The 23,248-nt window shown below is 40.6% G+C and overlaps 1 protein-coding gene across 1 annotated transcript in view; it reads left to right on the forward strand.

Annotated features, from left to right (window-relative positions):
- Positions 1 to 23,248, forward strand: part of SYNE1 (spectrin repeat containing nuclear envelope protein 1) — a 522,133-nt gene that overhangs the window by 374,856 nt on the left and 124,029 nt on the right. Inside the window, 5 exon segments of the mRNA XM_025205597.1 lie at positions 3,849 to 4,016; positions 6,737 to 6,898; positions 9,917 to 10,111; positions 12,183 to 12,356; positions 19,855 to 20,046. Of these exon segments, the coding sequence (XP_025061382.1) occupies positions 3,849 to 4,016; positions 6,737 to 6,898; positions 9,917 to 10,111; positions 12,183 to 12,356; positions 19,855 to 20,046 (891 nt within the window).

The raw sequence follows: 23,248 nt of genomic DNA on the forward strand, positions 1-23,248 counted from the left end.
CACACACACACACACACATGTACCGGACACACATGGGGTGGAGAAGCCAGCTGCTGAGGACTTAGTCATGACACTGGTGACAGGCAAAGTGGCCAGAAGTCAACCAGGGCTATATCAGCCCTCACTCACCCTCGTGTCACCAGTCACCATGTCCACTACAGCCCAAGGACCCTCGATTCTCTGGCAAGCCATTTCTCTTTGCCATACCCCTCAACTTCGAGTTTCCTAACAAGTTTTGTGGTCTTTATGTTTGACACCCACATTCTTTCACTTGTCTGAAGAGAGATAGCACTATATGATAGCACTTACCCAAAGAGTGGGAGACCTAGGCTCAGTGCTATCCTTTGCCTGCAGAAATTAAAAATAAAAAGTCCACCTTTCCTAGGGAGTCTCATGGAAACCAAGCGGCTGCTTTTTCTGGTTGGGACTTCTCCAACACAGAGTTCTGGATTTGATTCTGGGAGCAAGGCACCTTAAGGCTGACTGCAGCATCTAATTTTTAGGTATCTGTAAGCTTTTATATTGCCTTTTGCCTGTAGTTTCTCTTTTCTCCACCTGTGAAGTGGGGATAACAGCACTTCAGAGAAGTGTCATTGGAAAAGAGATATTAAAAGATTGTGAAGTGCTCATATACTCCCATGTATAGGAGACAAATCTTATAGAAGACAAGGTACAAGGACTAGTTGTGGCAACTAAGGGCAGCAAAGTCAGAACCTCAGGGCTTTTTTAAGTGACTGCTTCAGCTGTGCTTATCCCTTATGTTATGATAATTTTTATAAACATTTGAATTATTGAGTTTTACTGCCATGAATGCTTCAGAGGCATATACACATCTAATTGTGATAACATTTTAAATTCATATATGTATACAAGTATATGTGCCAAAAGAACTTGTTGATCTGTCAGGGAACCACAATATCATATGTTTTACTGGGCCAAAAACAATTGCATAGCACCAAATTAATTTAGAATATTCTAGTATAATGTTCTAGTAGCAGATATTCACACTCTATTCATACAAGAACTTTGGGGGTGGGAGAGTAAAAATTGGTTAATATATTTGAATAATGAAAACATTTGCAGGAATACCTGCTCCAAAATATTTACAATCCTTTCACTCTTAATCAATGCCAGTGAAGACTGAAGTATCAACTCCTCCATAGACAAACAATAAAACAAAAAATTCTTAGGGCAAGCCATTGAGTGCCTAGGAGCACTTCCACGCATGGAATATTTAAACACTAATACACACTAAATTTTGTTGTGTCATTGGAGCTACCATAGAAGCTTACCAACATCATGTTATGAAGTTGTAAAAAATGTGTTATTTACTGAATAAAATAATTGGGCTGTTTGTTCTCAAAGTTCCTACAGCCACATGTCCATATCATAAAGTAACAGTCTGAAATTGTTCAAGTTAAAAATATAATAAAATCAATTTTGATATGTAATAAAATATATCAAAATATAATATAATGAAATATAATAAAACCAACCACAAACATCCATTTGTAATTCTTTTATTTATTTATTCACCAGTAATTCAAGAAAGGGCTAAACCAAGAATAAATTGTCCCCATGTGAAAACATTGTATGCCAAGTTTCAGATGGAGCATTGTAATTTGTAAGCTGGTAATGCTTAGCTAATACACTGGTATTCCACATTCATAAATTATAAAGGGAAGTATCATAAACTCCTTTTCATTGTCCCATAAAATTTAAAATATATCCATCTAAAACAGAATTAATCTAATTCACTTACGCTATGTGTACAGAAAAAAAGAAACCTTCTTTGGCAACTGTGAATGATGGTTTCCTGAGATACTAAGCATAACATGGGTCCTTATTTCTAAATTCGGACTGTTTGATTCTATTTTTAAGAGTATTAATATAAATTGCACGTTTAAAACTTTTATAATTTAATTAAACCAAATTATTACTGATAATTCTCACACAATTCTAAATAAATGACATGGCCTTCAAACCACCTATTCCCCTCTGTAAGCAGGGCACTTCATAAAATTCAGTTAAATTCCTCAAAAATTGAAATATGGCTTCCTACTTTATTTAAATACTTGTCGGGTTTATTTCTTAAAACAGTGTTATGAAAAGTAAGACCTTACTCCAACAGAGATCTACAGTGAATGGAATACGAAATCAGTCAGGCTTCATTCTGGGTTAGAAGTTTACCAGTGCATGGCTTTCTATAGAACTGAGGCCTAATCTTTTAAAATAATGCCTTGATATTACAGGCTTGAACCTTGTTTTTAGTTAGGAAACAGTACAGAATTACACCTGCTTAATGGAAGTCACTACATTTAAGAGTTGTGGGCTGTATTTACTAGTCTAGCCCTTATTCCAGGCTCAGTCCAATAATCCTATGAGATCAATGAGCATTTTACCTAAATAGAGAATATGTTTTGCTCCCTTCTGTTGCGGGAAAACACTTTATTTGGATTATAAATGATGTTCCAGAGTATCAAAGCTGAATGGTGCTTTAAAAGTATCACATCCATTTCCTCTGTTTCCACTTATTGTTTACCTTTCTCAGCTTAACCCATGACCTATCAGGTTTACTGTTGTTTCTAGCCATCTTCACTTTCTGAATTCAATTGCACAGTGTTTGCTAAAGTGCCTGCCCCCCCTAGTCAATGTGAAGGACTTGCTAGGTGGTGGAGGCAAATAGAATATTATAGCTAAGATAGGTTGACCTTTAGCATTAGGTGATGTGGCTATTTTGGAGGTGCAATTGATTTCATTTCCTAAACAGAGACATTAGCTTCCAAAAGCTTGGAGAAGGCTATACTAGCACAGTGTTTGAATGCCTGCATCATGACCGCTGCAGGAGGATTTCCCCCCTCCCCTCCCCCACACTTTTTTTCTTTCTAATCATATGAATATATCTGGTACTACTAAATAATGTACAGCCTTTTTTTTTTAAATACAAAGCCTACCTTTTGGAGCCTACACAATTCAAGCCAGATGGTAGTTCCAATCTGTTGTCACTAAACTCAGTGGAAATACTCTAGTGGGAGCAGGACTGTGCTTAGGGTCTTTAGCTTTAATGAAGTGTATCTAGTTCAACAAGCCCTTACCCTCATATCCACTTCACTGACCCAGTATAAATGCTAAGTATCTCTTCATGCTTTATATTACCGGTGACTTGGAGCTTTATCTCTTAGGAAAGTAAAAGGGATTTTTTCACCTCATACCTATCAATTCTGATGAAAAACTAGAGATTATTAAATAGTTTTGGTCCTCATCCTCCTTTGTCTGTGGCACAGTTGTCGATGCCAGCCTGCTCAAACCTCTCTCTCCCTTGCTTCATTGTGAAACTGCATCTTAATTCTCATCCTCGCTTCCCTGACCATTCATTTGGTGTCTCCCTTGGAGGTTCTCCATCCTCCTCTTTGTTGTTATCTTTCTGGGCAGCATCTTTGCCACCGACTTTATCATGCCAACATCTTATTTTAGAGATATCTCATCCATTTCTTAGCTTTGACTCCCTCCTCTAGACTTTAGACTTTTGCTCTTTTCCCCTCTTTTCTAACTCAGTGTACCCTTCTGATTATATTGAGATCAAGCACAGAGTTATAGAAACTCATAATTTTCTCTTCCAAATCCTTCCTTCCTTCATCATGGTAGAACTACAAGTCATATCCAACATTTTTATTTAAACTTGTCTGCACTATATTTAAATGTTTGCTTGCTTCTCTAACTTAAAAATAATGTGAAAAATTATGTTCTTGGGTGTCGATGGATACATGCTGTAGAGTAGTACTTAAGGGGATATAGAAAATGATATATCTTTTGTTTTGAAAGTGCAATATTGTGCTTCATGCTTGTAGGACATTGCTTATTACCAGGCCTTATCTGCTGAACAGTTGCAGACAGAAGCTGCCAAGATTCAGCCCAGCACATCATCCTCCCAGGAGTTCTATGAGCCAGGCTTAGAGTCAGCTGCCAGTGCCAAACTAGATGATTTGCAGCGCTCTTGGGAAACACTGAAGAATGTGGTAAGTCCTTTTATGTAGGGGGTAACAGACCTTATCTGCCTTATGCAGAATGTGTAAGGAGCAAGCTCTATACCAGGGGTGGGCAAAATGTGGCCTGTGAGCCAGATATGGCCTACCAGCCCATTCTATCCGGCCTGCAGAGCTCCTAAAAGATTTAGAAAATTAATATTTATCTGCCCCTGGCTGCCTGTCATGTGGCCCTCGATGGCTTGCCAAAACTCAGTAAGCGGCCCTCCACCCAAAATAATTGCCTGCCCCTGCTCTATACACATATCCCGTGGCACTTTGATATTCACAGAACAGCAAAAGCTGCCAGTTCCACTGGTATCACACTAGTCTTGCTGTAGAAAATGAAGCCAGGCTATAACCAGTGTGAATACAGTAGACAGAGTAGCAGAGGATGTATAACATGTTCTTAAGAGGTACCACAGATAATCTAGGAGTGTGGAGTAGATCGCTGAACAGTAAAGTCTTGAGGGAAGGCATCCAGTGACTGAGTGCATTCTGGGAAAACTTGGGGTGCCGTATTCTCTACATCATTCCCTTTGAGATTTATCATATACTTGCATTGCAGTACACATAACTCTACTGCAGTTTGGCCCATTGTCCTAAGCAGTACACACACACGTAATATAAAAACAGTTCAAAAAGCTTAGACTTAACTATAAGATGAAACATAGCAGCACACAGTGAAAGAAAAATTATCAGTAGAGTATAGTATAGTATGTCCAGATCTTTTGTCAAGAACTTTGTAGGCATCATTGCATAGGTAAGTTTTAAGTAAAGATTAAGTAGAGGAAGGCAGCCTTTAGTGGCTTTGTGAATTTTTATAGAGAACTCCTCTTGTTTGTAATGGGATTTGCACAGCAACGTTCTAGAATTCAAATTTGCTTTATTTCTGAATGATAATCTGGCACTTCCTTCACTTGAATTTTGTATATGTGATCAAGAGTTTTGCCTATGCTTTGAAATTCTGTGAAACAAGGCCATATATTTGGTTTAAGCGACCAAAACGCTGGCTTGCATAGATGCTTCTCAAGCAAATCCCGGGACGTCATTTTCCCCCTGTACTCGGCCTTAGTGAGGCCGCAGCTGGAGTACTGTGTCCAGTTTTGGGCTCCACAATTCAAAAAGGATGTGGAGAAGCTTGAGAGAGTCCAGAGAAGAGCCACGCGCATGATCAGAGGTCAGGGAAGCAGACCCTATGATGACAGGCTGAGAGCCCTGGGGCTCTTTAGCCTGAAAAAGCGCAGGCTCAGGGGTGATCTGATGGCCACCTACAAGTTTATCAGGGGTGACCACCAGTATCTGGGGGAACGTTTGTTCACCAGAGCACCCCAAGGGATGACGAGGTCGAATGGTCACAAACTACTTCAAGATCGTTTCAGGCTGGACATAAGGAAGAACTTCTTTACTGTCCAAGCCCCCAAGGTCTGGAACAGCCTGCCACCGGAGGTGGTTCAAGCGCCTTCATTGAACACCTTCAAGATGAAACTGGATGCTTATCTTGCTGGGATCCTATGACCCCAGCTGACTTCCTGCCCTTTGGGCGGGGGGCTGGACTCGATGATCTTCCAAGGTCCCTTCCAGCCCTGATGATGATGATGTCTATGAAATATAAGAAAAAAACCCTCCAAAACTGGTTCATTGCACAATTACCTGGAGACTAGCTACACTTTCAAAGTAGCTATCACACGATAAAAAGCTTCAACCAGCTATAAAGTTAGACTTTGAAAACGTGTACTAACTTTATAGTTGTTTGCTAATCAAGCTTTAATTTGCATGTGTAGCAGGGTCTCCCTTGCTGCTGGGAGCCCTGTCAGCTGAAGCTGTGGGAACATGCTTCTTGCTGGTGCAGGGTAACCGAGGATTAGGCTCCAACAATAAGGTACAGTGAGATTTAATATGTAATGCCCACAATTGTGACACCTGTCATGACGTGGCATGGCAGGAGCACAATTGTATAAATTGTGCATTAGATCCAAATGCACTTTACCTGCACATGTAGAGGAGGTCTGATTATCATGATAGTGTCCAAATTCTTCTTTCATAGACCCAGGGGTTACCCAAGGAACTACAGAGGATTGAATAAAGACAGGTCTGTGCCATCCAAAATGACATTGTTTGGCTAGAATACACAAAATTGCTTTCCCCAACTATGAACTGAAATAATCCTACACACAAATCACAAGTACCATGGCAGAAGGCAGAAGAGTCTCAAGGATCCAGTTTCTGAGAAGTGCTGGATCAACACTAACACATTCATACGCACAAGTGCAGACCAATTATTAAGTAATGTAATGAAATCACCAATACTATATACTGTTCTCCAAAGTTTCATATACATGGTATTAATTCTAATCCTTGCTACAGACGCAGTAGCAATTATGGGGAAAATGAAGCCATGTCTGTGGTATTTTATGCACAGGCACATATTTTAAAATGTAGAAGGAGAATGTGCTTGTTTTTTTTTCCATTTTTATTAAATTAAGGGGTATTTTGGTACAAAACCTAGAATTTTGCTGATGTCGATTCAAGCTCATGAACTTCCTTTGCATGGCTGCTTTTGCTCTATAATTTACATTTTTTTTAAATGTTAATGCAGGCCAAGTTGTTGGCTTTTAGTTGCATTAAAACCATGAATGTAGGAGGAGAGAGAAAGGAATAAAAAAATCTTTTTTCTGAAGACTGTCCTGCTTACAGCTTTCATTCTTCTTTAGATCAGTGAAAAGCAACGCACTCTCTATGAAGCTCTTGAACGCCAACAGAAATACCAAGACTCTCTGCAATCCATATCTACAAAAATGGAGACCATTGAGGTGAAACTGAATGAGAGTCTGGAACCTGGCAAAAGCCCAGAGAGCCAGATGGCTGAACATCAGGTAAAAACAAAAAAAATGTTAAATGTTAGATGAAGTTTTTGTTCCCCGGGTAATTAAATGGTTGCACTGGGACTCACTGAATGCTTCTAAAATATATTTGGAATCTTTGCAATGTCGCCTAAAATGTAAATTCTTTGTTAGGAATAATCACCCCATAAGTTCTGCATTTAATCTCCCCTCTTTCTGCACTTCCCACTGTAATGAATGTGGACAGGATTTACAGAGGGTGATTTAACTACTTTACCTTACTAATGCTTTCAGCAGAATCATATGTACAATCTTGTGCCAATGAATACTACACAAAACCTGTTCTGAAGTCAGTGGAATGACACAGCGTCAGCACAGAATTTAACCATGTTCAATATATTTAAATCTGCCATTTAAGAGAAAAACATAACTAATGTTGGTGCATTTTAATACATTTCAATCTGATCTCTTTGGCTTATCGTAAACACACTTGAGGGTTATCTTGGGAAATGATGCTCTGAAATAATAAGATTTTGTAATAATCAAGGCAAAATTTCATGCTGGTACTCTCCTTGCACATTTCTCAGATGGACACCAGCCATAACAGCATGTGGAGAAAGCAGAATATTAGAACTCAAATCTGCAATGTAGGAGAGCTTTTCCCTTATAATGTACAATGTATAACGTATAACATGTTGTTACGCAGAGGTTTATGCTGTTATTTTCATTTTTTGCCTCATTTTGTAAGGGTTCACACTTAATTGTTAAACACTTCAAACTGAAATCTGAAAAAATTCTTTGTCACTGAAATCTGGGTGCTTTTCAGAGGTGTCTGCCATCAGGAAATATTCACATGCCAAAATGTGTAGAGTCCAAAGGTTCAGACTGAAAACGGTGCCTGAGGTACTGGCATGTAGGTGGAATGAAGATGCATTGACCACAAGTCCTATCCATGTGTATATATCCATATGGCAATTCTGATGTATTATTTGTTATAGGAAATGTAATTATTTTTTTATATATTTCCAAAATGGATTCATATTACAAATTTAAAACTGCTTGTCCCAAGGCAAAAAAGGCTGTGTCTGAATTCCTGATTCAATTTAATCTACCTTCCCTTTTAGGACTTGTAAAGTAATTGTAGGTGCAGGTTGTGTTTGTTCTTCAGTTTGGTAGATACTGGGTGCATCTACATGTGCAATTAATTCAAAGCAATAAACTCTGGAGCAGTTTGAGCTGGAGTAAACTACTTTTTGGCACAGCATCTACACGTGTGCCCAGGACAGCAGCAATTTGAGCTGGGGTGGAGCAGTATGCACCAGGGTTGCTCCTGCCCTGCTCTGTCCCAGTCTCCAAGTGACAGCGTCAGGTGGCAAAGAAGCTGGCTGGGGCATGAGGGTGCTGAAAGTATGGAGCCGTGTGGCTAGACGGCAGACAGGTTTCTGGCCTCCTGCTGCTGAGGCTGACTGGGAGCAATTTATGTCTGTGCTCAGCATCTACACATGCATTTAATCACAGTACTGTCCTTAACAGTACTATCTTATGACAGTGTTAATTAATTTACTGTGGCCTAATACCATCATACATGTAGATGGAGATGCTTTACTCCACAGCTAATTAGTTTACTTCGCAGTAAAACGAATGTGTAGATGCAGCCACTGAAATTACATATTTGTTATAACAAAAAATTCTACCTGCAAATTGTGGGTGCAAAACAAAAAGTCTGGTTGTAAAAATATTGCCCTACACACACTTCTGGGCTGCTGTCATTTTTTGACCATGATCTAGCAAAAATGACATAATAGAGCAGAGCTCCCTGACATAATAAATTGCAGTGGCAAACCATTCCAGGATGTCACATCAGCAAGCAATGTTTAAATTGTACACTGACTTCTCTGTTACTCCAGATATTTAAAACTAGACTCAACAAAATACTAATCCAGGATATGGCAGCCTGCTTGCTTAGCTGCAACAGCATATTAGTAGTCTGGGCACATCAGTAACTCTGATCAAATAATGGATGCAGTACAAATCTTAGTCCTAATCATCAAACCTCTCCCTGATTTAGTTTCAAGTAATCCAAAGGGCTTCCTTTTACCTGGGAGCTTTGTGCAGTCATGGAGGACAGAATTGGCTCTTTGAAACTGGAGATGAAGTCTTTGGGAACAGACCTTGAAACATCTATTTGGGCAATGGACCAAAAATGCTTTGGTTCTGCAGACATTTAAAAACAAAGAAAAAAAAGCCAAACCCTGCACTTTACCAAAAGAAGCAGCGTGTTACTTCAACTGGGCTCTTCAGCATCTGTACGAATCGGGCACTTCAGCAGGGATTTTTGGTGCTTTTAGCTAAAGCTGATTCAATCAGCTATTAGATAAAAGTGCCAAAAAAGCCCCACTAAAGTGCCCATTTTTACAGACATCAGGCAAGCTGGGTTGAAGAAATGTGCTGCCTCTTCTGGGCATGTGCAGGGCTTGGTATGGGAACGCGCCGAGTTTAAAGTAAAGCTCCGCTTTTTTTTAACATCTGCAAGTAGCCCTAGGTTCTAAAAACAGAACTCTCCAAATGTTTATTGCATATGTGTATGATATCAATTCTGTTTATTTTTAAGCTTGTTCAGTTTACTATTTGAATCTTTCTCACGGATGCATTGCAGAAATACACAGACACTTCTACTGCAGTCTTCTGTCTGCTATAGACATCTCTTAGGACAACCTTAAAAAGTTTGCTCAGCATTCAGACCTGTTTGCAATATGTCCTACAGATTACTAAGTATTTTATACTTAAAATCCAAACTAAATTGAAATCCAACTTTATGATGTTAACAGATTAAATGATTATATCTTAAGGAAAAAAAGGCAGAAGTAAGAGTTCCAGTTCTTCAATTCTTCTAACCCTTAGGTCTTTGAAAAGTAAAAGATAACATGTTTTACCTGTTTTATGCTCATATGGAATGCTTTCATCTTCACTTTTTGTATGAATGTATGTCTCTAAAAATTTTTGCTCAATAAGAAAAGAAACTATTTATCTCTCTGCTTCTACGTTTAATAGGCTTTGATGGATGAGATCCTGATGCTACAAGATGAAATCAGTAAGCTTCAAACATCGTTAGCAGAAGAGCTGGTATCAGAATCACTGGACACAGAAGCTTCTGATCAGCTGGCACTACAGTCCACACTGACTGTCCTTGCAGAAAGAATGGCCACCATTAGAATGAAAGCTTCAGGAAAACGCCAACTGCTAGAGGTAGAAGAAACATTTTACCGGCTGTATTTTTCTTTGCTCTGATTTTCCTGAGCACCATTTTGATATGTTTAATGGTACTGGGAACTTTTACTTCCCTCAAATACATCAGTTCCTGGGACATTCCATTCTGCTGATATCTTAATACGCGCTTCAGTGTAAATGTGATTAATAAGATGTACAGGAACAACCTATGTTCGTCTCTGGGATTTGTATCATGTTGATATTTTTTTTAATACTTCCCCCATGTCTTGTTATCACCTAGCTTTTATCCTGAACATTGTTTTCTCCTTTCCTTATGGTTTAGGTTATTCCTACGAAATTTTCAATTCAACATATGTCTAATTGAACTTTGTTTTTAATTCTTCCTTAATGGGTTACCAGTGTACTGGAGTCCAACACAGAGATCTTTCTAACCTCAGGCAGTTTTTTCCCATTCCTTGCTAACCAAGCATCAATTTTATTCATTGTGCTCCTACTTTTAGTAACCTTCATAAATTTCTTCAGTAGCAGTCAGATTTTCTTCTCTTGTATTTAGAAACCTCTCATTTCACTAAAACATAGTTTCCTTATTCTCCCCATAGATTTCTCATTTTAAAAAGGGGGTTATAAGATGGCGTATTTATTGTTCCTCAGTGACTACCAGATCACGGTTGACAGCCCTGAAATTTAATTTAAAGTATCACAACCAGAAGTAGAAATTAGTGAGACAAAAGCTGAACCACCAGTTACATATGTCCAGTCCAAATGTCTTCATTGGCTGGATCTGGATATGCAGGCACATGTGTTTGGTGCTGCTAACTTCTTTGCAGCACTGCAAACAACATGACTTACACCTTAATAAGTGCTCCACACTGCTAATTTGCAGTATCAGGGCAAAACTTGCTACTGGGATTTCCCGGTAGCAAAATCAAAAACCTGAGAAAAAAGCAGCACCGACCACACCAAAGTGGTGGGTGCTGGGACAAATGCCATCTCCATACACTGTTAAAGCCCTGAGCTGAGGCACTTCCTGGCTGGCTGGGGTGCATGGTGGCTCCAGATGGGGGAACAGGCAGCCCTGGCTGGCTGCTTCCTTATCTCCTCTTGCCTCAGTATGGTGGTTCCACTGCTTCACTCGCCCACTGGGCTCCACTCACCTACATCCCTTTACAGCAACACAAATAGTAGTGGCACAAATTTGTGCTGCTCCTTTGTGCCACCGTGCATGCCCCTGCCCATGTGCTTTGCCCCTGCCCATCTGCTTCATGTGCTTCAGGAGGGAGAGGGGGTGGGTAGCTGGGGCACAGGGTGCCTCAGCAGGGGCTAGGCAACTCCTGCACTGAGGAAGCCCGTACCCCAGCCAGCCTGGGAGCAGCATGTGGAGATACCTTGTGCCCCATCCAGCTGCTGCCTGCTTCCCCATCCCAAGGCACAGTGCGACCCAGCCAGCCAGGGAGCAGCTGGCTGGGGCATAGGGCATCTCAGCGTGGGGGCTTCTCGGCATGTAGCTTGCCTGCTCCCCCATCTCCACATGCTGGTCCCCAGCTGGCTGGGGCACAGGGGATGGCCCCACCCTGTGCCCCAACCAGCCCCCTCCCCCCTCCGAAGCACCTGGAGCAGTGGGACAGTGTGTCTCACTGCAAAACACATGGGAATGGGCAACTTTATGCCACTACTATTTGTGCTGCTGCAAAGGCCCATCCCTGCTCATGTGGATGTGGCCATCAGGTATTCAAGGAAGTTGAAAATGCAGGACAACATAATTTTGCTCTTCCTGGAAACAGAAAACTCTTGTCTTAACTAAAAGAAGAATATCAATAAGAAGCAGAACTGCTATGTAATTAAGTGCTCCCATTTTCAGAGTAGAGCTTCACTTTAAAGAAGCTCCTTAACTGGCCATTCATCAACACTCATTGGTAAATTAACATTGAACCTTCTTAATGGCACTCTCATCTTGCTTCTCTTTCCATCAGGAAACACTCCTCAGGTCTTGCTCTTTCCTACTTCATTGACGTTTGAAGGTGCCTACCATCTGTGTTATGTAATGTCTTTAAAAAAGGACCTCAAATAAAGGCAGGTATTATATCCCTAGGAAAAACTCAATGAACAGCTGGAGGAGCAGCGACAAGAACAAGCCCTTCAGAGATATCGCTGTGAAGCTGATGAGCTTGATCACTGGCTACTCAATACCAGAGCCACTTTGGACACTGCTTTGGTTATTTCTGAGGAACCCATGGACATGGAGGCTCAGCTGGTTGATTGCCAGGTAAAATCTGTCATGGTCTTTAATACTGAGTATTCCGTTATGCCCGGGGCTGTCAACCAGGGTACCCCCAGGGTGTTACCAGATTTGCCCATCACTTTGGGGTGTGCTCATTTATTAGGGATATGTTTTTTAGGGTCTTTGTAATTCTGTCAATGTGCTGCTTGTGTTACTTGTATTTCTATATGGAGCTGTATCTCTTCCTTCTGCAAGTCCTCACCCGCAATGGAGCTATCTTGCAGGACTCAGTTTCAATGGGGCTGGGTTCCTCCAGTCACCAAATCAGTCATACACACAAACACACAGATTAATGTGACAAACCTGACCTGGCTGGGTTGATCAGCATGGACAGGCTGACACCTCATATGCCAAGAATCAGTTCATTAAGGCAACAATAAAATGCAGTCGGACACAAGCACACAGGCGAACAGAATACCTCTGAATCCAGTTGAGTGTCCAGCTGACATCATCATGGGCCAGCATTCAGTTAATTCAGGCACACCTGAGCCAAACTGGGTCAGTCAGCCTGTACAAGCTGATCCCCTTATGCGTCTCAAACTCAGCACGTCCCAATCTTTGCCCTAACTGTCCTAGTAGTGATAGCCTCTTGATGAGCAGACCCCACACTATTTCTGAGCTTCACAGGGATCTTTAGCTTTAGCTGCAGAGCAAGTGGGGAAGGAGAAGTAGAGAAGGAAAAATATACCCAGTTACTACCAGTTTGACTATAAAAGGTATTTATTGCTGAGTATATGAAATGTATAATGGTACTAGTAATAATAGACATGCAAAGGAAAACAAACAAAAACAATTACAATACTACCTTGGTTTCACTAACTATTTGGGGAAACTTAGCTCAAGCTTAACTAATACAGTTCAGGTTCAGAAATCTATGCCTAGAGAGAAAAGAGAGAGAGAGAGAGAGCTGGGGTCTCACCAGTCCAAGGCACTTGGGTTCCAATGCTGACAGGTAAAGTTCTTAGCACAATCCTTGAAGGGAGACGATCTGTTTCTTCCAGCTTCTCGGGAACAAGAGTGGATGGCGTCAGAGAGATTTCTCCTCTTGAAGCACAACTTTGCTGCTTTTATACCCTCAGTTCAAATTCTTCAAAGCATTCTTTTAATAGTGTAAATTATTGTCTTTTCTATTGACAAGAGGTTATCTGGTTTGGAACATCTCAAGGAACTAATTAACAACTAGGAAAAACACAAGTTTTTAAGGAGTAACCAGACACTTAGGAGCCAGCTTGAAATTCTTATGGATAGCAGATATACTGGATGGGATACCTCATTGTTTCTTCAGAAACAATAGATAACTTGCAGTGTCAGTGTTTTGTATTTTTACCTGTTGTGAATAAGCCTCGGCTTAGCATGACTTTTCCAGATCTTGCTAAAAGGGATTGATTACTTGCAGTGTTCATAAACTTTGTGGGGAGGACTTCCACCAGTCATCCAGGGAAAAGTATGACAGCATTTGTGGTCAGGGCTCCAACAGGCTACATGCTGTGATGAACCCTTAACCATTGTTCAAATGTTGCCCATACCTGCTCTGACTCGGTCTCTTGCCTCAGCATTCCCTAACCCAGCAACCAAGTTTTAGTCAATCAAGTTTAAATAGGCCTCCCATAGTGGGACTAGGGAATGTACGGCCCGAGATGCCTATTAAACTTTACTTCTGCTTAGTTCTGGTTAGATGAGGGGTGTGTGGGGGGCGGGGAGGGAGAGTCCTTTGTAAATCCAGACTAGAACTGGTCTGATAAATACTGGGCTGGGTGTGTGTAAATATGGGTTGATTAGCATTTGGAGCAGAGATTCCCCATCGTGCAGTGCTCCCCTGCTTTTCTGATCCCAGAATTCAGTACAGTCCTTGCCTCTGTTCTCCATCCTGAATGCTAATGAAAGCGCATTCTTGTCCCATCTCCCATTTAAATGAGTTGTCATCTGGTTCCATTCGGATGCAAATGAGACCAGGGGAGTTGTTCCCTTATCTGAAGGGCTTTAGGTGCGTCTCCCACTGCATCTAAGAACACAGAGCTGAGAGGTAACAGGGGTATTTGGGAAGGCCATAGGGGGTACGTGCAAGCAGGCAGGGATGGAGCGCTGCCACCCACCACCCCATGCTGCCGCCTCCCAGGAGCAGGGTCACAGTGTGGGGGGGTAAGGTGAGGGCAGCAGGGCCACACAGGTGCCGCCCAGACACAGGTGGGCTAAGTACAGACAGTCAAAAAGCCTGAGGCTGAATCAATTCAATCTTCACAGTTTAGTCTAAGATATGTAGATTGAACTGATAAGCAAATAAACAGACATTCACTTTTGCTTCCGGAAATGGGGGTGCTAGGGCACACCTACCTGCTGTGCTGGAGCAGACAGCTTGGGCCAGAGCTAGCCCACCCACCCACCCTGCAAGGGAGGATTTGCTGGGGAGGTACAAAGCATCCTGGGATGCTGGGGAACTGTGAGTTAAACTGAATCTGGAGAGGATCTGGGACAGAAGTTCAGTAAATTGATTTAACCTAAATCAGTTAAATCTGATGCTGCATCTATCCAGGTTTATCTTAAACCAATTTCGACCATTTTGAAAGTGGTTTATGTGCACTGAACTTCTGTTATGTTACAGATTTGAACCGGTTTCCGATCACTTATACTGATTTATGTGTAACTTCTGTCCCTTACCTTGCTGTCACATGGTATATAGATCTTTTTAGAGAGTACTGTTACCAGACTTAATATCAGAATTTAGGTAGTGGCACAGAATTCATTAATGCTTGAACAAGAACAGTCCATTCTCTGAAGATATAGTTTATTGAGCACAGCAATTTGCAAGTTCAAGTATGTAACAAAGAACAACAGAAAAACTCTGCCTAAGCTAAAACATACCCAGTAAGACCCAGTAACAATACACACAATTTAGCCTAACTTAAAATGCAACATAATAAGACAAAAAAACAACAGAAATCCGTGCATAGATATTACTCAATCTTGCAGCCAGGTATTCAGAAAGTCTCTCTCGGGGGCTCCGTAGGTCATCTTAGGTAGTGAGGAGGATTTCCCACAGGACTTATCTTTGCCCGGCTAGGTTTTATAGGGATCTGCACCCCCTTTCCCCTTTTGGGTCCCTCACATATCCTGTGTCTCTCATGACTCACTCATTCACTGTCTCTGTCTCTTGCCTCTTCTTAGGTATTCCAGTTTGTTACCCCTTACAGGTTTTACATTCAAATACAAATGTAGCTACCTGCCTCCTTCTGCTCCCCTGCTACCTCAGGTCATGCACTTAACATCTGTCACATGGTTTCAGAATCAATTAAAGAGCCCACACGTCTGATGACTGTGCCAGGCCTTTGCCAACAGTACCACCTAAATCTTGAGTGCATCTACATATGCACTTTATTGTGGAGTAGGCTAATTAGCTCCACGGTATAGCATCGCCATCTATGTGTACGCTGGTATTAGGGCACAGTAAACTAATTAACTCCACCATAAGATAGTACTCTCAGGGACAGTACTGTCTTAAAGTGGAATAATTAACTGCACTGAAACATGTGTAGGTTCTGACCGGGGGCATAAGTTGCACCTGCATAGCCCAGTGAGCCAGGGGTCTGCTCCACTCCAGCTCAAATTGGTACTATCCTGGGCACACACATAGACGCTGTATCTGGGAGAAGTCTACTTCAGCTCAAATTGCTCTGGATTTTATTGTCTCAGCTTAATTTAATGTGTAGATGCACCCATTATGTCCCAACAGTGCTCTTTAGAGTTTTCCAACTTTAAAAAGGGAACATAGCCTAAGATAAATGCAGAGTGAGTCAGATATGAGCAAGGAACAAAAACTAGGTTTGCAGATGTATTTAAAGTTTTTATGTGTATAAGAATATTTCTTGAACGTCAAATCTTGATTAAATTTAATTTCTTAAAATGTACAATAGCCACCTATGGTAAGGGCACCATATGGTGTGGTGTATAGTAAAGTCATTTCCTAGCCTCCTCAATTGAAACCAGTTTCACATTAAGAAAATTTATAAAATTGGACTTCAGATGTTTTTAGACTTTGTTTAGATAGTTCATATGCTTAGAGTGCAATTCTGCTTCCATTTGTGTCTAAATGGCAGTTTTTTAGCTGTCGCCTCATTTGTGGCCTGACTTTGGTGTGGATACATAAGCATGTGTGCGTACACTGAGTATGCACAGTAAGGCTATGCACTGACTAGATTCAAATGTGGGTGCATGTGTGTACCCTAGTCATAAGTCCTAGAAAAAAGATGGGGGAGAGAGGGAGAGGCCCTCGTGTTTTATCCCTAATAAATGAATGGGCTTACTGGCACTTACCCAGGAAGCTGGAGACTTGGGGCAACTATATACGTGCCTGATGTGTGCTCCAATATGCTGTAATTAGAATGGATTGGAGCAGACTTGATTAGCAATCTCAGTGTCACATGTATTCAGTATCCCTGCACTTCAAAATGGCAGTGGGGGCACTTTAACTAAAGCTCATTAAATGAGCTTTAGTTAAAATGCCCCACCGCCATTTTGAAGTGCAGGACACTGAATACACAAGACAGTGTGGGCTCTTTAATTACAGTGGCTCTTGGGAGCCGCTCTAATTAAAGTGCCTCCTCCCCACCCGGGAGCATGTGTAAAGATGCCCTTGGGTTCTAGGACCTCCTTATCCAGGGGAACTGAGCCAGTGCCCCTTGTATTTAATAGTCATTGGATAAAATGGACAGAGAACAATGCTAGGGTTTCTGGCCTACTGGGAGCAATAGTCCATATTAGAACCTAAGGCCTACTCTCTTCCAGGTCAGAATCCCCCTTGTAGAGTCATACACTCCTCAGCTTGTTTTTTGTTTTCCTAGCCCCACATATCTCCCTCTCTGGCTGCCTACTCAAAAGGAGTCCCAAAGGGAACTTGGATAATGCATGACCCCTGGCTTGGTGATTACAAGACAGTGCTGGGAAGTCAGATACATATTCACCCATTCTGAGTGAAGGAGACCTAAAACCTGAGTCTCTGGCTTCCTACACAAGTGCCCAAATCAGCTATTGGGACTACAACATGAGAGAGTCCTCCTCTGGACACCTGCTTGGCATGCGTTTCTACCCATCTATATTTTTATGACTTGGTATAGGTAGGCATCCAGAATGGGCACGTTTACCTAGCCATGTATCTACCGTACCAGTGCATAACCACTGTTCATGCTCAGTCTGCACATGCAGACTTATGCATTAACAGCAAAAGGCAAATGGAATGTCTGTGTATGAATAAATGTAAAAAATGCTGCTTACATGGCTAGAAAGCTGCCATTTAGATGCACTCACTAAAAAAATATAGGATTCCACCTTTTCTGTATTCTGGTAATCCTTGCATCATATGGTGTTCCACAGAATTCTAGGGTAAGGAGGGAACTCAGAGTTACCTAGTCTAACCCCCTCATGGATGCTACATGTGAGTTACAGTATACTTGTTTTGCAAAATACATTTTAGACAAATGACTGAAGCGCACTTTCCAGCTCTTCCTTTTCTATCTATGGAACACCCTCCCACCCACCTGCTGTGTGAATTTGAAGAAAGCAAGAAACACTCCCTCTTATGCCCTTCTCCCCCAAATTCCCAAAACACAGTTTAACCAATAGTGCCTAATATTTCTCTTTTCTTATCACCATTTTAAAGGTAACATTAAGAAAACTAAAATAGTACAGGAAAAAAAGATTTTGTTTCAGTCAAAATACTTGGGCCACCTGTCACAGGAAACCATAAAATTAACAGATTCAGAGAGTGCAGAGACTTCCTATGCCTGAAGAAAGTTTGCAAAGAACTTTTTTCCAGCTACTCAGTTAGTATAATAAAAGAGATCACATCTACCCAAAACACCTTGCCTGCCTATGTCCTTAGACCAGTGGTTCTCAAACTTTTTTTTCGCAGACCACTTGAAAATTGCTCAGGGTCTCAGCAGTCCACTTAATAAACTTTTTTTTGTTCTACAAATCAAAGCACACAATTCATTATTGAATATCAGTAGTCTTACAAGTACAGATATTCTCAATTTGTTCCGCAACCTTTCTATGGACCGCCTGAATGGAGCTTGCGGCGGACCACGGTTTGAGAACCTCTGCCTTAAACCAACACAGCTACAACCCAAAACCCAGCAAGGAATGGTTTTGATTATTAGCAAGACCCAGACTGGCAATCAGAACAACATCCTTAGACTCCTTAGACTGTATACATGTTCATTTTGAGGGAAAAGGAAGGCTGTAAATTTCAGTAAAGGCAACTCTATCTTTTATGCTCTGAGTGCTGAGGGTATGCTTCAGCTCTCTCTACTGGGGTAAATCAGATATGACTTCACTGAATTCAGTGAAATTACACTCATATATAACTGATGTAATGGAGACTAGATCTGTGTGTAGTCTTTGAGAGCTCTCCAGTCTGTCCAGTCTTAAGTTTTCACTGTACATTCTTGGGAGGTTGCTTACTAGCTGTATAGCAAATTTTTAAAATTTAAAATAAGGCCATGCTAACATTAGCATTTTATATACATTCTAAAATAAACTATTTAAAAGGCAATGGTAGATATATAGTGAAAAAAGAATAGTACTGCTGTTAAAATAATGGTATTCTAAATTATCTTAAAAGCTCAGCCCATGACCCCTAGTTTTGGGAACTAAGTTGACAGATGTATTCACTTTTCAAACTTTTGCCTGTCTTATACAGCCCACATTCTTTCAGAGTCCAAAGCCTCTCTGTTCACATTTGACAGTTGCTATGGAAATAAAAATACACGTTTGTTTTTGGGTTAAACCTCTGAGCAAAAATCTAATGTGTTCTTTTAATTTGGCAATATTAAAATGTGTTACATCATGTATGTTATGTGTGTAACATATAAATGGTTAACTGCATATCAGGAAAATAGCTTTTGAAAATAAACATGCCAGAGATTTGTCTCTTTAAGTCGCTCTCTGGACTAAAGAGGATTATATAGAGGATCTTAGGACCATTCAGGCACCAATCAGAAAGAGCAAATAGTGAGAAGACGAGCTTATCAAAGGAACCAGAGCTATGCCAGGGAAAGACAGAGGGACCTAACTGAATATACAAGAAAGAAGAGGAAAGAAATAGTTGGAGCTGTGTGCAATCTATTTATTGTCATTATCCCTGGATATCATAATCAAGCATTACAGAAATAGAATAGCTGATAAGCATTTCAGCCACAATTGCTATTGAAATGCAAAAAAGGGGGACACTTTTGCAGCAGCTCCTGTCAAATAATTCAACTTTTCAGTGAACTTTTTTTCCCTAAGTTTACAAACAAAAATAACAAGTGGAGAAATGCCAAAGTTTGCAAGCTTATTCCTAAGGATTTCAGAGGGAACTGGAGAGCAAAACAATGAAAATCTAACTTATTCTTAGTTTGGAAGATGATGAGGTAGGCCACTGGTCTCCTTGCCAAGAAGTGGTAGTTTTTGGAAAATGTATGAATTTGCATCATTGTTTTTGCTGCTGCAGAATATGCTTGTTGAGATAGAGCAGAAGGTGGTGGCCTTGTCAGAGCTCTCTGTGCACAATGAAAACCTGCTCATGGAAGGAAAGGCTCATACCAAAGATGAGGCAGAGCAGCTGGCAGTGAAGTTGAGAACTTTGAAGGGAAGCCTTCTGGAGCTGCAGAGAGTGCTGCATGACAAACAAATCAACATTCAGGTAAGCAGCTCTTTGTTGTAATTGACTTCAGACTGAGCAAGTTTTTCTTTTTTGTTATAGCTGAAGTGCTTTTTTCCTCTACTTTTTAAACTGTTCCAGGCGGTTGGGAGAAGGAGATGGGGGGGGGAATATTTTACCCTTATACTTTAATATGCACACATTAGAATAGAAAATAAAATAATATTAAAATATACAGATTGACTCTAGAAAGTCACAGGCAAATAAATATCTGCATGATACAGCATGTTAAGCTGCTTTGATTTCAGTATCTTTAATCAGTGGCAGTAATATACTGTATGATTAGCTTGGCTGAGTCCTATTCCTTCCCCTCTTTGGGTTTTGGTCTGTTTCACATCTCTGGGACAGGAAACCTCCACGCACATTTTAAAATACTGTAAACTGTTACCAGTAACATGCATCCAAATAAGAAATTCTTTGTTTATAGGAAATTAGGCCAATGATTGATAGAGTTAATCTATATGTTGTCCTAAGATGTTTTTTCTATCCCTATTACTGTGTCTAAGACAATTAGACAGTTTTCTTTTCTTTTAACAGTTATCTTATTTATTCTTTAGGCCAACCTAGCATGGGGAGAACTGAAAACATACAAAAAAGCTGAGCATGTAATGTAGCTGATTGGCTTTTGGTTTGAGCTTGCTTGCTCTACCTGTGACTTTTTTTTTTTTTCCTTTTACTTTTACTTTTTTCTAGGCTGTGTTGTGCAAATTAAACACATGATAAGCTTCAAAAGATGTCTAGATTGTAATACAGATTAAAGCCTGAGAGGTTAGCTTGAAAATTACTTAGTGTGCAAGGAACTATTTATAGTTCTGCTGCAAAATAAAATACCAACCAAACAGTATATTTTTCCAAAAATAGGTACCCAACCTAACACTGCTAAGAGTAGGCATTAGATTTACTGAGAATTTTGGCATAGGTCTGGTTTGTGTTCTGTAATTTTTAAAGGTCATCCCAAATCCCTCTTTATCATTATTATTGCACAGGAAACCTTATGATTATTCAAATGAAATAAACATTACTCTCAGTATGTTTACATACACTACTTCACTCGTCTATATTACTGGCAAAATGCAGTAGTATCACAGCCTGATTTTTTTTGCATGATTGATTTTTAAATATGGTGCTCTGAATTAGTGTTATTTTAAGCTTATTTAATATGAAGATAATATTACTATAATTAAAAATTATTGTCACACTTTGAGTGCTTATTCCAGGATATTACATACATGCAATACTTGCATGGTTTTTTAAAGAACAAGTTCATGAAAGTTTTGATATCAGCATAAGCGGCTGTTACAGCTTCTAGGCTTCAGTTTCATGAAGGTAAGAAGATAAAGGAATCAGCGTAACATCTACATTTTTAAAACAGTTTGAACTGATTATCAATCCGTGAAAGACAATTCAGTTTGTGACCCCTTCTTGTAGTAATTTCCAAATCTGGATTTCTCTTACAAAAATATAGATGTTATATTGTATCTTCTATTTTTGTAAATTCATGGCTCTCATTTGATAATTTCCTGGTTTAAATTATCCTGATGGATTAATAATCATAGAAACTGATTTGAGAGACACCATCCCCAGCTAGTCATTAATCCAGAGAAAATGTTATGTTCCAAGGTCACTGTTGTCCTTATCAGATGGAAATGGAAAGAAGAGCTATAGGCATATGATTTTTAGCCAGCAGATTGCTTTAAATTACTGTGTGACAGGGATACTATCCCTGTGTGACAGGGATACAGAAAGTGGTGAGGCCCTTTCCCAAGTTGCACAAGCCAGTGTTGCTCAACGGCAATACAAGGAGTTCATACGCATGCAATAATGCAGCAAGTCTTGCTATGCTTGTCTCTCAAGGAGATCTAGGAAGCAGTTCCAGAGGCATCTTAGCACCCACCCTCTGCACTGCCTCCAGTGTAAGCCAGGGTATAACCACTCTAATATGGCCCTGTTCCTTCACCTCTTTGTGATGTGCTGCAGAATTAAATTCCTTTGATGACCACAACCTGTTTTGCAGAAAAAGTGAACTGATGATCATAAGCAAGCTATAAGATCAAGACAGTCCTAAATCATTTTTGTATTCAACTGTTACAAAATATAGCAGCCAAACTGAACAAGGACTATAACATGCTATTCTGTAGGACTACCTTCTTTAACTCTTATTTTTTGTAATTATATATGTGTGTATGTGCATGTGCACATGCATGTGCTATTTTCCCTCTCTCTTTTTTGTTCATATGGCTCTACTTTTTGCTTGCACATCCTATTTAAGTAAAGGTCATCGCTAACAGCTCAGAAGAATGTCTAGCAGCACCTATGACAGATTGCCACCTACTGCTGCTTCTTAATGGGGATGTAGGGCCTCAGAACCTATTGCTGCTGCTCCTACAACTGGCAGTACCTAGATTTAATAGATTTCATAGACATTAGGACTGGAAGGGCCCTTGCAAAATCATTGGGTCCAGCCCCTGCCCAAAGGGAGGAGATTGTTAGTAGGAAGATTAAAGAGAGAAATTAGAAAGGAGACTCATAGAGAGCTATGGGTTGAGCAGGGCAAGTCTTAAATGGCAGTGTTGGTCTACACTACAAATGAGTTTCTACCATTCTGCACCCGGAGCAGCTTATCAGTTCGTCCATCCTCATTCTTTTAGCCAGTTCCTCCAGCTCTCTGTGAACCCAACTTCACCAACTTCCTAGCTTTTTTTTTCAGCTGTCTTATCATCTTCTTCCTCTTCCCATTACCCATTCTCAGTACCTGTGTCCTTTTCCCAGACCCAGTCCATATCCCAGTCCTGTCTTTCACAACCACATTTCCTCAGTGATTGCTCACAACTCTGCTCTTTCTTCCCCTCTCATTGGAATCACCTACAATAGGAATTCTCTTGGCCCAGGGGAGCCAATAAGTCGGAATGAGAAGAATAAAGCTGTTACTGAGTGAAGCTGGAAAAAAGAAGCTGTCCAGTGAAAAAGTTAACAGAAGACTAGAAGAGAGCGGCAGGGAATTGAAAGGAAGCAGAGAAATAAGAAGCCAGAAATGTTCAAGTAATTTTCTGCCACCCAGCTCCTTCCTACTCCCCATTCCTAGTTCTGTTACATTCTGAGAGCTCCCTCCCTCAGTCTCTCCTGACCATCTCCTTCTCTATAAACAGGAGCAGTACTTAGTGGGCACATCTACTTGAGATATTTA

The sequence above is a fragment of the Alligator sinensis genome, unplaced genomic scaffold (genome assembly GCF_000455745.1).
Source record: "Alligator sinensis unplaced genomic scaffold, ASM45574v1 scaffold1177_1, whole genome shotgun sequence".
NCBI lineage: Eukaryota > Metazoa > Chordata > Crocodylia > Alligatoridae > Alligator > Alligator sinensis.